The 15,143-nt window shown below is 39.2% G+C and overlaps 1 protein-coding gene across 1 annotated transcript in view; it reads right to left on the minus strand.

Annotated features, from left to right (window-relative positions):
• Positions 1 to 9,786, minus strand: part of LOC137183648 (RNA-binding Raly-like protein) — a 67,773-nt gene extending 57,987 nt beyond the window's left edge. The window contains exon 1 of the mRNA XM_067590842.1: positions 9,666 to 9,786. Within this exon, the coding sequence (XP_067446943.1) occupies positions 9,666 to 9,702 (37 nt within the window). The 5' untranslated portion in view covers positions 9,703 to 9,786. The remainder of the gene's footprint in view (positions 1 to 9,665) is intronic.
• Positions 9,787 to 15,143: the final 5,357 nt, after the last annotated feature.

The raw sequence follows: 15,143 nt of genomic DNA on the forward strand, positions 1-15,143 counted from the left end.
CTTTGTCTTACAGGGAGCATTTTGACATATGTTCACCTCCCATTTTGGAAGTTTGACCATGTTTAACATCATAAAAGTATGTAAATGACAGAAAAATTACAAAAAGCAGAACATGTCCCCTTTAAAGGAAGCAGTAAAGTGAGAGCTCATCATTCAGACCATCTGGATAATCACTGTGGAGATTAGGATCCATTTAGTTTCCTGTTGCAGAACTCTTTTTTATCTCCTCCACATCCTGCTTTCATTATTTTCTGCGTGTCTGTTCATCCACATGGTGTCTCTGAACAAACTTGTCTGATCTTCAACCTGTCAAAATGTTCCACAGCAACACAGAAAACCTCTGAGCTTTGTGGCTCTGTGGATTTCATAACCACACAGCAGTAGAAGAAGAAATACTCAAATCTTTTATTTACTTAATATTATTAACTGCATTTCATTAAATTATTAAAAGTGCTTCTTTTGGAGAAAATAGGTCCCAGTGATTGATGTATTAGATATGTTTAGTGTTAAGTACACAGTTAATACTGAAGCATAAGCGGCATTTTACTGTTGTAGCTGCTGGAAGTGGAGCTAGTTTGATGTACTTTAGTTTAGTCCAGTGGTTCCCAACCTAGGGGTCATGCCCCTCCAAAGGGTCACAAGATAAATCTGAGGGGTCATGAGATGATTGATGTGAAAGGAAAGAAGAAAAACCAAAGTTGCTTCATGAATTCAGATTCTTTTGTCCGTGTACTTTTGTCTTACTGTTGATTTTTTGTGAAATAAATTGAATCAATTAGAAGGAAACCATGTTAGATGTTTGGAGGTAAAAACTGCTAATAACACATCTGAAACGTGACAAGCAACCACAACTACGCACTGAGTACAGTGCATGATACGCATCACAACTAACAATACAACTAATGATGAAAGGTAAAACATTTCCCTCTGAATTTTAGTGGAGTGGAAGTATCAAGCAGCATGAAATGTAAATACTTTAGTAAAGTAAAAATACCAAAAAATGAGTAAATGTACTTAGTTAAATTCCATCACTGTCCCACAGTAACCTGATGAACAGACAATCACCTTCAGCTCAACAATTCAGAAACCATGAACCTCCCACAGTCATCACCGGTGATGCCTTCACTGACCTCTACAGATTTCAGCCATGCACATTAGGAACACACTGAAGGAAAATGAACACCAACCACAGAAGTAAAGACACCTCTTGTATACAAGCTCAGACACTTTCCTTCTTTGATTCTACACTTCAGTAACTGACAGAAATGTCACTAAAAACAACTATATAGACATACATTGGCTTATTTGAGGTAATCAAGGTCGTATTGGTACAATTTCAACATGACTTTAACAATGCAAGACAAACAAAAACAATGCAAGTGTTAATCTACTGATAATGAATACATAATATATGGTAATAATACAAGATATCTATTATTCAATAGATAACAAAAGAAAATCTACTGATAACAAAATAAAATAATGAGATGTTAATAGTAGGCATAATACAAGACAGCCATCATTCTATAAATAACAACATTAAAAACAAACAAAAAACAAAAGGAGATGGTGGCGGTGAGTAGAATATGGTAAGTACAAGTATATTTATAAATGTCTGTCTGTCTGTATGTCTGTGTCTCGCTGGTTGTCTCTTTTGTTGTAGCAGGAAGTGACATATTTAGCAGCCAACACTGCACATTCTCTCTTTTCCCCCCAGAATGAGGACTCGTTTCTACCTCCTCTGTCAGACTTTTTTTTCCCAGATTTTGGAAAGAATCCCTCCCTAATATTTCTGTAGTTTTGAGGTCTGTATCTGTTCGTCTCTGTTGCCAGACTGGGGTCACTGTCAGCGTCTTTCTCAGGTTCTTATCAGCTACTGTGGTTGGGGAGTCACAGTATACTGTCTGTTTAGGGCCAAATATGTTTCTAGATTGTGTTGTGATCATGTAATATCATTCCAGTAAGTGATTTATTCTTGGGGGTTTTTTGTAGTTATAACTTGGTCAGGTCTTCTCTTCTGATTGATAGTGTAATTGATCTGAGGCTGGATGTGGTTTGTGATGTCAGAAGGTGAAAGGTCAGCCAGCCTCAGGACCAGTTGACTCCTTTCTATGTTCAAGTCTTGCCAGACAGGAGCTTTATAATGGTAACAGGCAGGGTTGCTCTTTTTAAATTTGATAGCTCTTCTTTGAATACTTAGACGTAAAGATATTGGCCTAATTCAGGCCTGTATGCAGAGTTTGGGGTTTTTCTTTGTAGCCGAACAGATTTTTGTCCTATTTTGTCCAAACATTTTTTAAGTGAGGGGCCTCAGACCTCACTGCCATACAATGCAGTTGATTCTATAACTGATTTAAATATTTTGAGCCATGTCCTAATTGGAATTTGGATTTGTATTGAACGCTTGACGGCATAGAAAACCCTTTTTGCCTTCTCTGTGAGTTCCTTCACAGCAGGTAAGTATTGGTATTTGTTTGTTCTATTTGGGTCTCGCCTGTTTTAAATGTTGGGTCATTTCTCTGTAATCTTGGTTCTTTTTTGGAAGGTGATAATTTTGGTCCTCTTCACGTTAACTGTCAGGGTCCAGGTGTGACCATCCTGATGGAGAAGGTCCAGGTTCTGCTGAAGACCTTCTTCAGTAGGAGACAGTAAGACCAGGTCATCTGCATTAAACAGACTCTTGATTTCTGTGTCTTGAAGAGTGAGACAAGGTGCTGCTCATTATTCTAACAACAACGTTCATTGATATAAATATTGAAGAGGGGCTGAGGTTGCGGCCTTGCTTCACCCCTCTACCCTGTGAGAGGAAGTCTGTGTGTTTATCTCCAATTTGTTATTTTCATATCTTGATTTAACTACATCAATAGACTCCCCTCAATACCACTTTCTATTAGTTTAAAAAGTAATCCACCCAGCCAGACTGAATCAAAAGCTTTTTGGAAATCAACAAAGCATGCATGAATTGTGTCTTTATTTTTGATTTACATATTTATCAGTTAGTGTGTGTACGGTGAAAATGTGGTCAGCTGTACTATAATTTGGAAGGAATCCAATCTGACTTTTGGTTAAGACACTGTGCTCGATGAGGAAATCTATAATTCTCGAATGTAGAAAACTGACAAATAACTTCCTCAAGTCACAATTTACACAGATGCCTCTGTAGTTGTTGGGATTAAATTTGTCTCCATTGTTGAAGATGAATGTGATCAGCCCTTCACTCCAGCTTTCAGGGAAATTACACACACTCAGTACCAAGTCGAATATCTTTAGGAAGGCCAGTTGAATTGAAGATGTCAGATTTAAGATGCTTTTTTAGGCTGCAGAACCTTCAGTTTGTCCTCCAGTTCTAATTCTGTGATTGAGTAATCCAGTACGGATTAATAGCTCTTTCAAGATCTTTCAGTATTTCTGAAATCAGTGCTCAATGCTCTTGAGTTTGATTGTTTGGAGGTTTTCTATAGAGACCTTCAAACTGATTTTTCCATGTATCTCCATTTTGAAAGGACTGTTGTAATGTTTCTTGGTAAATAAGTTCCAATAATCCAAGAATTTATTTGACCCCAGACACTCTTCAATTATTTTAAATGGTTTTGCAGATATTGTTCTTTTTTTGCTCTCAGTGTGTTTTTATATTGTTTTAGAGTCTCACAGTAACTAAGGCGGAGCTCCTGGTTGTCTGGATTCCTGTGTTTTTGGTTCAAGACTTTTCATAATGTCTTCCTAATGGTTTTGCAGTCTGGATCAAACCACCTTTTCCTGTTCACTTTCTTTGGTTGTTTTGTTTTGCATTTTAAGGCCCAATGGTCAAATATGTGGTTAATGTTTACCTGACACAGCTCTACACCTTCTGTGTTCTCAGGGTAGATTTGGCCCAGATAGGAGTCTAGAAGAGACTGGATTTCCTCACTGACCATTGCTTCCTGGTACTGCTCCGGGCTGTTTTGTGCCCATCTGTATCGCTTCTTTATTTTGTACAGCTTAAAGCATTGAGAACATATGTTTGCTGTGTCTGCTCTTTTCAGATACAAAGTGATCTGATAGTGATCTGATAGAAGTGTTTGTTCTTTCACTGTGAAGGCTCTCAAAGAGGTTTGGTCTAAATCTGTCATAGCATAACCATCAGCACTGCTGCCATGTTTTGAACAATACATATAATGTCCAAAGGAGTCCCCTCACAGCTTTACATCAACACTGTACACACCCAGCACTCCGCAATGCTGCAAAACTTGTTTTCCACTCTTGTTTCTGTTTTTGTCATAAGTATTCCTGGTGGAAAGGACTGGAAAGTTAAGGTTGGCTCCAGTGATGTAACTGTCACCTCCAGGACTAGTAAAGTCCAGCTCCTCACCAGTTCTACATCTCCAGTGATCAGCACAAGATCCCTGGTCCTGGAAATGACTTATCTCTTCTTCTATGGTGGAGAAAATCTCCTCATTGAAATATGGAGATTCTTTTGAGGAATATAAAAGCACATAAACTGGAAATTATATCTTTATACATTTTTAACCAAATGTGATATTTCCCTTTTTCATTATTTCTATTGAGTATGCTAGTTCTGACTTATACCATATCAACATTCCTCCTGAGTCTCTGTTGTGGGTGACTGGTTTAGTTTTGTTGATTGGACTATAAACTCTCTATAGGTAGGGGGACAACCAGGCCAACCCTGAATATTGCAGACAAATATGCTAAATGATTTCATTGCCACTGCAGCAGACTGATCATGACTGTTGCCCATAAGAGCATAATGTACTCAGCATGTCCTGGATGGCTCTACATTCACTGTGGACAAGCCTGCTGCTCCTCTGATAGTCTGCCTGGTTGGATCTGTTCCTACTGCTGCTGCGGAGGTGGTGCGAAAGGTCTGGGAGGTGGCAAGGTCCTTGGTCTGGGGTTGGTTTGTGCAGACTGGGTATGACTGATGCTTTCTTGAGGTCTGAGCTGTGGTGGTGGTTGTAGGTGCTGCTGCTTGGGCCTTGGTTGGTAGGCTCTCCTCAGCATGCTGTTGGCAGGTCCTGGGAGGTGCCTCTCTGTTGTTGGAGTGTTGCTCTTCCTGTTGAGTGTTCCTCTTCGGTTCAGTGTGACATCTTTCAGTGTTTTAGTGAACAGTGGAACTGCGTCCTTGAAGGGTATACATGATCATAAAGATCTTGTACAGTGAGAGAGGGGTATGGGGTTCACAGTCTCTGAAGATGCTGACATTCACTTTGTGTATTGTGTATGGGTGGAAATCCTTCCTGGGTGACAGAGTGGACATCACTATTTTAAGTTAGGAAAGGCCTTCTGAGTGACAGCTCTACAAGACAGGACCACTCTCTCCAGTTGTGCCCTCAGGTCATTTGTACTTGTGTGGATCAGGGTGTGAGACTCAAAGAGAATACCAATGGCTGCCTTTGTGTTTGGACACCAAAGTTTTGCCACCTTGTGCTGGGGAAAAGCCTTTTCTCACCAATCAATTTTCCATTTGAGTCAATCAGTAACACAATAGCTGCTTTTGCAGTGGGATTGTCTGGTCTAATGGGAACATCTTAGTGGCTGCTGGACTCTGGCTGCTCTGGTTGAGAGAGGGGATCATCTTGCTGGGTGTTGACTGTGGTCAGTCCTTAGTGGCTCAGACTCAGTGAGGGAGGTCGCCTGCTCCCTCAAACTATCCAGTGCTTTGTTTCTCTCCTTGAGTTCCTCTATCAGAGCAACAAGTTGAATCTTGTGGCTGTGCGGCTGCAGATCTCCCAGAAGTTCTGATAGAGCAGCAAACTCTCTCCTGTGACAATATTTTGACAATGCAATAAGCTCACTCAATCGTATCAGGCTCTCTTTCTCTTGCTGTAGCTCTCTCACTTGTTCTGTCAGAGTGAACAAGTCTTTCTTGTGGTTTTCTCTGTCTTTAAGTAATTGTTTTTGATGGGTTGTCTGTATGATTTATTACTCTTTTCTCATCTGCGCCATCTGTTGTTGTTGTAAGAGCTGTGCTGAGCTGTTGTCTGTCTGATTCAAGACCATTTCCCTGAGCTGCATCAGCTCTACTTCCAACTGGGTGAAAAGTGCTCCTTCAGGTCTGTAAAGGAGGTCGTATGTGGGGGGGGTCAGGGTCTGCTCTGTGTTATCATGGTGCTCCTCCTCAGTTGGGATGGTAGAGACAGTTGGAGGGTCTGTCCATAGGAGAGGTGGAAACTGTCCTGGAAAGGCTTGAGAAACGCCTGTGCCATGACTTTACCACTTCTATAAACATTGACAGTTGTCATTATGCTGTTAGAGTCCTCTGAGTCCCTGATCTTTAACTGCAACTACTCCTTGTTGCCCTTTTTTCTGCCACTGAGGGGTGATGGTGGATAAAGGCTCTGTGCCAGGCTTCAGGTCTGTCAGTTTAGAAGATGAGATTACTCATTTCTCCACTTTTAAAAAGATCAGCATAAAGGGTTTCTGGCTGTTTGAATGTGCTTCTCTCTGTGTCATTTTTCATGTCTGGTGTGTGTTGATGATGAGGGAGGGTTGGCTGCTGTATTAAATCGTTCATTGGTCAGGTTTCTTCGAATAAAAGTTCAATAAAAACTGACTCACTGACTCACTGAGTGATGAAGTTACACCATTGGTTGGCTAAAAGTCGCCTAAACTCGGGACAGCCAAGTATCCCAGAATGCATTTCGCACCACCTGTCAGCAATGACAGAGATTTTGCTAAAAGCTGTTGTAATTTTCGCTTCCTCCCAGTCTTGTTTAAGAAAAAATAGTAAAATTGATTGATTCCAGCTTCTCAAATGTGAATATTTTCTGGTTTCTTTAGTCCTTTATGACAATAAACTGAATATCTTTGGGTTGTGGACTGTTGGTCAGGACAAAACAAGACATTTGAAGACGTCATCTTGGGAAGCAGTGATCGACATTTTTCACCAAACAACTAATCAATTAATTGAGAGAATAATCAGCAGATTAATTGATAATGAAAATAACTGTTAGTTGCAGCCATAATTCTTGAGTTGACACTAAGGGACACTTTACACAATATGATGCTGTGTAAAGTGTCCTGTAGTGTTTTGTCTGTATTGATTTGATTGCTTTGATTCAGAAAGCCTCTCCAGCAAAAATTAAAGTTCAAATGCAATTTTCAAACTGTGGCGTCATCACGAGTGGTGCAGCCAGAGTGTTCATTCTGATTACTAAAGCGCTTTGTTGTTTTCATAGATGATTGTTAGACTATTATATTATAATAGATTTAAAGCCTGCGCACAGTTCCGTCTGTAAATGAGCGAACACTCTCACTCTTAAAACTGAGCTAACTGAACCTGACATAATAAGTTCAATAAACCTAAGACAATACGTTCAGCCAGCAACCGTTTAGTCCTAAGGGTTGCTTGTCAGATCTACTTTCCAGATGCATTCATTCTTCCAGCGGTAAAAGAGTTTCAGGGACATTTCTTCACACCCCGGTGATCACAGCTTCTGCTGAAATGTTAGCAGCCACATTCAAGCCTGTTTTGGAAACTGTAACACTGATATTGTTCTTCATCTGTGACCTTGGATGACGAGGATGTGTGCGCTGACATTTCCATAATTTTATGGATGAATAAACAGAACCTTGAACTTGACTCGCTGGTAATGAGTGTGGAGGCTGAAGTGGATATCTAATCTTCATCATGGTTAGCACAGTTTTCATCAAAGAAATTACCTTTGCATCAGTTTTGATCATTTTTCTTTAAATTGTTCATCGTACATCTGATAATATTATATGAGTGCAATGCTAAATCTGTGGATTCCTCATTTAACACTGAAACCAACCAAATCCTCAACAGCCCTTCAAAGAAACAGACAGATGTGTCTAATATGTTTTTTTCTATTAAAAAACACAAATTACCTGATTAAATTTCTTAAAATGACACCTCCTTCTCCCTCATTGAAAAATCCAGAATCTATGAATATACAATTATTTTTCATTTCAAAAGTTTAACTGTTGGACACAAGATGTTTCCTCCTTCACTGTAAAGTCTACTCTCAGTGTTTGTGCACTGGAGGCTTCAGGTTTCCACATCACAGTTGTGTAAGTTGCATACTGGACCAGGATTGGCTTCCAAACCACACATTAATAATAATAATAACTTTATTTACAGAGCACTTTTAAAAACAGAGTTTACAAAGTGCTACTCAAAAATCTCAATGATCTTGACCGTCCCTTAAACTCAGATTTTTTGATAAGCACAGAGAAACTTTCCAGCAGATACATGTGAAAACAGCCTTCAAACTCTGCACATACAGTACATCATTCTGCACAGTGAAGCTCAAACATCCTACTGAAGGAAAAAGATGGGAAATTATTTTTTCAATGGAGGGGGACTAAAAAAACACCAATTGAAATCACATTTAATCATCCCTCTTTGCGGTCAAAAATAATGCCATCATGTTTTTAAAAAAATATATTATTAATAGTTTTGTATTATTGGAATGAAGAAAAAAGGTCTTTGGGGAAATATCAGAAATGCTCATTTTTGTCTCAGACAGCAGGGGGGCGTGTCAGCATCTGTGTTTGATTGACAGCAGCTGTCAGGCTACTGATGTCACATACACAAAAGAGACAAAGTAAACAAACTGCTGTAGCTACAAGTCATGGACAGACAGTGAGTTGTTAGCAGTGGTATTGAAGATTAAGAACGAGACATTTGCAGGTATGTTTACATGCTGTGTAATGTGCTGCAGTTGAGCAGCTAATTAGCTATGCAGCCTGCTAACTGACGTCAGTGGTGAATGTTTATTTAGTGGGTTGTTCAACAAATAAAGCTGCAGGACAGAACGTGTGTTCATGTTTGTCAGTTAGATAAGAAGGAGACTTTAGCAGGAAAGCTAATGTGGGTTGTTGTTTAGATTCTGTGCCTTTTGTGTTGAGTAGCAGGATGCAATCAGGCTCAGTGTGACCGTCTGCTCTGCTGATGACAGAACGACACATTATCGCTTTATGCAAAGATTTGATTTGCTTAATGGAAATAAGGACTCAAGATATGTAAGGTGTGGCAACGTAATGGTATTTAATCAAATAATGTAAAACTAAGGGGCACCATTATGAAATCAAAGAATTTAAAATATAAATATATCCTTTTTGGTTTGTGATTTTTTTTTCTCAAATGAGAAGTGATTTACAGAGCTGATAGAAAAAGGCAATTTTATTTCAGTTGGACTTTATCAAAAATGCATCAGTGTAAAAAATTAATATGTGCCAGTATGTCATTGTCATATATTATCAGCATCTACCTCAGAACTCTAGTATCTGGTGTGTGGCTTTCCCCTGCAGGGTCCCAACAGTTAACAGAGGAACATCCCCTCATGCTCTGCTCCTGATGAATGAAATATAACACTGAGAATATCTTTATCATGTGAGCTGATCCTCTTTCTGCACAGCCCACATCTCAGCTTAAAGGACAATTCTGTCTGTTCTCAACACAGCTCTTGTTTCTATACTTGTGTCCTCACATGATCACACATATGATGAAGCTGAAGTCGCCTTAGTGAATCAGCTACACACACACACACACAGAGAGAGAGAAAGAAAAACTCCAAACCACATGCAAACAGGCGCAGCCATGCACTCACCTGGCACACACATACACATCTGCATGTCTTGGATTTAACAGTGTATTGTGATGTGTGTGTGTGTGTATGTGTGTGTGTGTGTGTGTTACTCACGTCTGTCTCTGTGGCAGTCGCTCCTGAAATGGGTCATAACAACAGAAGAAGAGGAGGAGGAGGAGGAGGAGGAACAGAAGACTTGTCGACTCAGAGAGTGTGTGTGTCTGACTGAATCCTCCCTCACTGATGGAGAGAGGGAGGCAGAGGGGTGACCGCTGAGTATAGCAGTGGGATGTACCATCTAACACTCTGCCGAGAGGGGTGGAGGAGGGGGGATTAGTTCATTTATCTGCAGGACGGGGGGGAGGAGGGGTGCGTGAGAAATAAAGCTCCGTTAAGTAAAAAATATTTAGCCCCCTGATGAAAGCTGAAGTTTTGACTTTCATAGTTTACATCAAAACTTTTAGATTTGCTTTGATAATCTGATAGAAAAGTGTTTATAAGAGATACCGGAGGTCGATTAATCGATTAGTTGACCGACAGAAAATTAATTAGCAACGTTTTTGATGATTGAATAATCAGTTCAAGCTATTTTTGAGTAAAAATAGCAAAAATTCACTGGTTCCAGCTTCACCAAATATGAATATTTTCTGGTTTTCATATTCCTGTTGAATAAAAAACTATTATCTTTGAGTTTTTGACTGTTGGTCGACATTTTGAAGATTAATTATGGTCTCTGTGAACGTGCGATTTACTGACATTTTACCAATCACACAAGTAATCGATCAATCAATAAAACTTTAACTTATATAAATAAATTGTGCATTTATTCAAAGTGTGGTAAGGATGGACTGATGAAAGCCAAGTTTAAGTTTAGTCAGTGTTCATTATTTGACCCTGATCAGAAGGAGGAGAAGGCGCCGATGGCCCAACCGACCAGCCGTCATCCAACTCTGTTTTAATTACAAAATCCATTAAATGATTTCATTTTAATTAAAGCTGTCCTATCTAATTAAGATATGATGATGAGGAGAGACGGGGTGTCTCCTGGGCTTCCTCATTTATCTTGGAGTTAACCTCCATCAGCAGCCAGTTAACAGCTTCCCAGCATGCATTTGAATGAGGGTCTATCCATCAGACCACAGGGCAGTGCCACACACACACACACACACACACACACACACACACACACAGGTGTTTACAGGTTACAAATCCTGTTTCTTACATCAAAAATTCACAAATTCACCTGTTTCTGTTCTCCATTTAACACTAGTCTAGCATTTGCATGTATTTTATTTTTATTACTTAACATGCTTGCAGTGTATGAACCAGTTCAGCCAGCTGTCAATCAAACCGCGACTCTGGAAAGCTGCAGCTGGCGATGTCAAATTTGGAAAGTGAAAGAGGAAGCAGAATGTTTGTCTACAGATTTAATAATTGTTTGTTTGTCTGAGATCTCTCATGCACACAGTTTTTAAACCAGCTGTGAGTGGTTCATTCATTTCCTGTTTGTTTCCTAACAGCACACACAACTAGGGTTGGAGCTGAATACGGTATTCAGAAAACCACAAATAATGGATTTTTATGAATATTTTACTGAGCTACAGACACACGTGAAGTACTTTCAAAGAACTCTCCATAACCTGTTGTTCTCCTTCCTTCAAAGTTAGGCTGTAAAAAATAGGCAATAAATGAAAAGTGCAAAGCAATAATCGCCTTTGAAGTTTTTCTCTACACCTTAAACACTGTGCTGTGTGTGTTATGGGTGTATAAATAGTTATAGGTCTGTCTTTAACGCCGTAGTCAGCACAGACGTCTACGATCTAAGTGACTCAAGTTGGAGATCCGGTCTGGGGACCTGCCTTGAAAGATAGTTTATTGATGAACACTTAAATACCCTAAAATTAAAAGTGTAATAAAAACAAAAACAGGATTTTTATGCCAATTTCAACTTTTATTGAAATACAAATAATTTTGCTGCCTCAACAAATACAAATACTAGACTCTCTACACATCCCTACACACAATTAAATTATATAAGTCTGCATACAGACATGTTTGTGTGTCAATAACTTTGTTTTCTTTTGTAAACAGATACTACATGTTCAAAACTCTGTTAAAATGGTGTGTAGTATCATATGATCACATGTGACACAGCACTTATGAAGAAGTTTGGACAGATGAGATGAAGACTGAAACAAACATAATCATCTTCTTTGAGGGATATGTTGGGGGACTTTCTATATTTTATATTATCACTTTTTACTCTTTGGAGCCGTTTCTAAACAAACTAAAGTAACCGTTGTCTTCAGGGATGAAGACATGTCACCCAGTGCAGCGATGTGGCTTATTGATGTGTTTTTAACAACAGAGGAATAAGATACATCAGGCTTTGAATACAAACACAATACTTGATAGTAGATCAGTTAATCGTTGGTTTGTCTCTACACATGAGATTTATTGACAATCTGCTGTTTGTTTCCTGTTTCCAACTGCGAGTCAGGACAGTTTTTTAAAAACAGTAACCACAATCGTCCCTTAACCTTAACCCCGTAGTTATTATTGTAGCCATGACGACAAAGGTGGCTTAACTTTAAGGAAGAAGTCACTTTAACCCACCACATGTTTCTCTAACCTTAACAAAGTGATCATTTTAACCCAAACTATGATCTTTCCCTAAACATAACCAGACCTGAACCACAGCGCTGTCACATCATTAAACATCATAATTGTTTAACAGTGATGTGTGACGGTTTTGTAAAACACAGACACATGATGTCGTCCTGCTGATTACTGTCAATAGAGGCACCAGATTAGAAAACGCTCCTATGTGTCGTTCTGGAGTCACATGATCAAACCACGAATATGGTCATTTAATTTGAAGGACTTGTTGGAGAGTAAAGGTCTGTTCACATTACAGTCGGCACAGCAAGTTACAGCTCTGTACGGTTCACCTTTATCTCATCTGATTACCTGATGGACTGACTTGTAATAAAACCTACAAGCTACAATGCTAAAGTTGCTAGCAGTAGAAACTCAAACTTACAAATCTGGTGAATATCTTTTTTGTCTGGTCTCAATATGAAGCTAATTTGTTGTCATACAGTTCTGGAAATTCAGAAGCACAAGTGATGACTGTTTTGTTGTCCACAAAGTTCAACATATTTGAAATTTTCACAACACAAACACATGAATCATACATACAGTAACATAGTGTATAACTAAGCCATTCTTATTAGACCTACGTTTTTATTTGTTGCGTCCTGTTGCAACACAAAGTTTAATCTAATCATGTCTATGTAATGTCTGCTCAGATAAATAAACTGACTATGAATAAACTGACCAACAGGGCGATCTCTCCAGAAGCTCACTGTAAACCTGTTCGGGTTGGATGGAGCTGAATCATCAGTCCTGTTGCCGTGGTAACTCCAGTACCTGCAGTGTGATGAAGGTGTATTTTGCTTTTCTACACAATTCAGAGCCACTGTTCGACTTAATCCAACTGTCACTGTCCAAGCAGCTAATCCCTCTGCTTAATGGAGGCTTATAGAGGTCAGTCACACTCACACACATGTTGTTCTAGGTCACTTTTGGGGACAATAAATAGACTTACATTCATTACCTGGAGACTTACCCTAACCATAATCTGAACCACTGACCCAAAAAATCTACTATTTCCTCATTTAAAGGCCCAATAGGACAATTAACTGGTTTGAAGTCTGAAATTTGTCCCTGAAAGTAGCCTATGACTGACACACATGTACAGAATAATCACACCTGTATAAAAGTTATCGCACACACAGATGAAGCATCCATAAAAAAGCAAAAATAAGTTAAATACACTTTTTAGACATTTTCTAATGTTGGAGAAAAAGAAAAAATGCACAAATAAACAAAATGCATAAAAGTAACTCTGGGTACAAAAAGACTTTAGTATACGTTGGAAGACTACAGAGCAATATTCATAAAAGCTGACTGTCATTTTTTAACACTTTAACAGAAGCAACAATAAACCAAACACGAGTCAAACAAATCTAGATGGACTTGAGAAACAAACAGAAACTGTGTTTGTCATAAGGTGAGCGGAGCAGGTGGACTCAAACGCAGGAGACAGCAGGCAGTCAGTAGAATATTTAACGATGGACTCGACAGAAACTGAACCGAGAACAAGACTTAACAAACTGAACACAGGTGAGTAAAACGAGACACAGGTGGAACATGTGAGGTGATCAACAAAGGCGGGAAAACACAGGAAGTAAAGGTGACAAAACACAAGGAGAAAACATTTCAAGAATAAAACAGGAACTAAAGTAATCAGATGAGGAACAGGTAACATAACAGACGGGCAGACCGGGAGCTGATAGACCGGGGAGAGGAGGAGCACACGAACACAGGAGGAGTGAAGAAACACACAAGGAAAACACAGAAAAACCACATGACCAGGCAACATAAATACAACACAGAAAAGCCAAAAGAACAAAAACACAAAGAGTCTAAAAAAACAAACTCAACTCAATATAAGCCCTGTCCCTCACAGTCCAATACACACAAAACAGAAGAAGAAGAAGAAGAAGAAGTCTGAGGGCATCTGGTGGACAACGGCGACCCAGGAATCCAAAGAGACCCGCAAGAGTCTCCAGAGTCAACGACAGAACCATGACAGCAAATGTTTTCAGACCTCTCGGCTTTCATGTGGTTTTGCAAGAATCAATCAAGAATCAAAGCTTCAGACTGTAATTAGTGACTTCACCAACATAAATAATAATTTTCCTAAATACAGCTCAGCCACATGTGTTTCTGAAGAAACGTTCTTTGGGTTCAGATTAAAACAGCAGCTAAAAGTTTGTAAAAAAAACACAAAACATTTCTGCAACACACAAAGGTTCAAATGAAAGACTGAAGCACCACCTGGTGGACGTCCGGCACACTGCACACAGAAACCACACAATCAAACTGAAACCATTTCAAATGTTTCACTTATACTCAACCGTTATCATGATATAAAATACTGTGAGTTAAATGTGAAATTAGCACATAAACCCAACCAAGATCTACTGTAAATATTTTATATTTTTATTTTAACATGCCTTTAAATATTTTAACTTGTGCAATCTCACCAATTGCTGGTGACACATTCAGATTGATGGATTGATGGATGGATTGATTGATTGATGGATTGATGGATGGATTGATTGATTGATTGATGGATTGATGGATGGATTGATTGATTGATTGATTGATTGATTGACTGGTGTTTTGCACATTATGGTTGGACCGAACACACAAAGGTCAAACATCATTCTGGTGATTTAGCTATTTCTAGAGGAGACTCTTGACAGACAACTATGACCTGCAAGGAGAGGGTCATGTGACCAACCCACGTAGCCAAGCTAGCATTTCTGCTAGCAAGCTAATCTACTAGCATGTTTTGAGCATCAAATTCCCTCTTTGTGTTTCCTCGGACAGTGTTTCCCTGTTGAGCTGCGGTGGAAGTATAGTAACAAAAAGAGGAACTTTGGCACTAAAAAGACTCCTAAAAGCTCCTGACTGTTGTTTTAAGACACACTTATAAAATTGTGAACCCGTCCTTTAAGT

Source organism: Thunnus thynnus, chromosome 5 (assembly GCF_963924715.1).
Source record: "Thunnus thynnus chromosome 5, fThuThy2.1, whole genome shotgun sequence".
NCBI classification, from domain to species: Eukaryota; Metazoa; Chordata; class Actinopteri; order Scombriformes; family Scombridae; genus Thunnus; species Thunnus thynnus.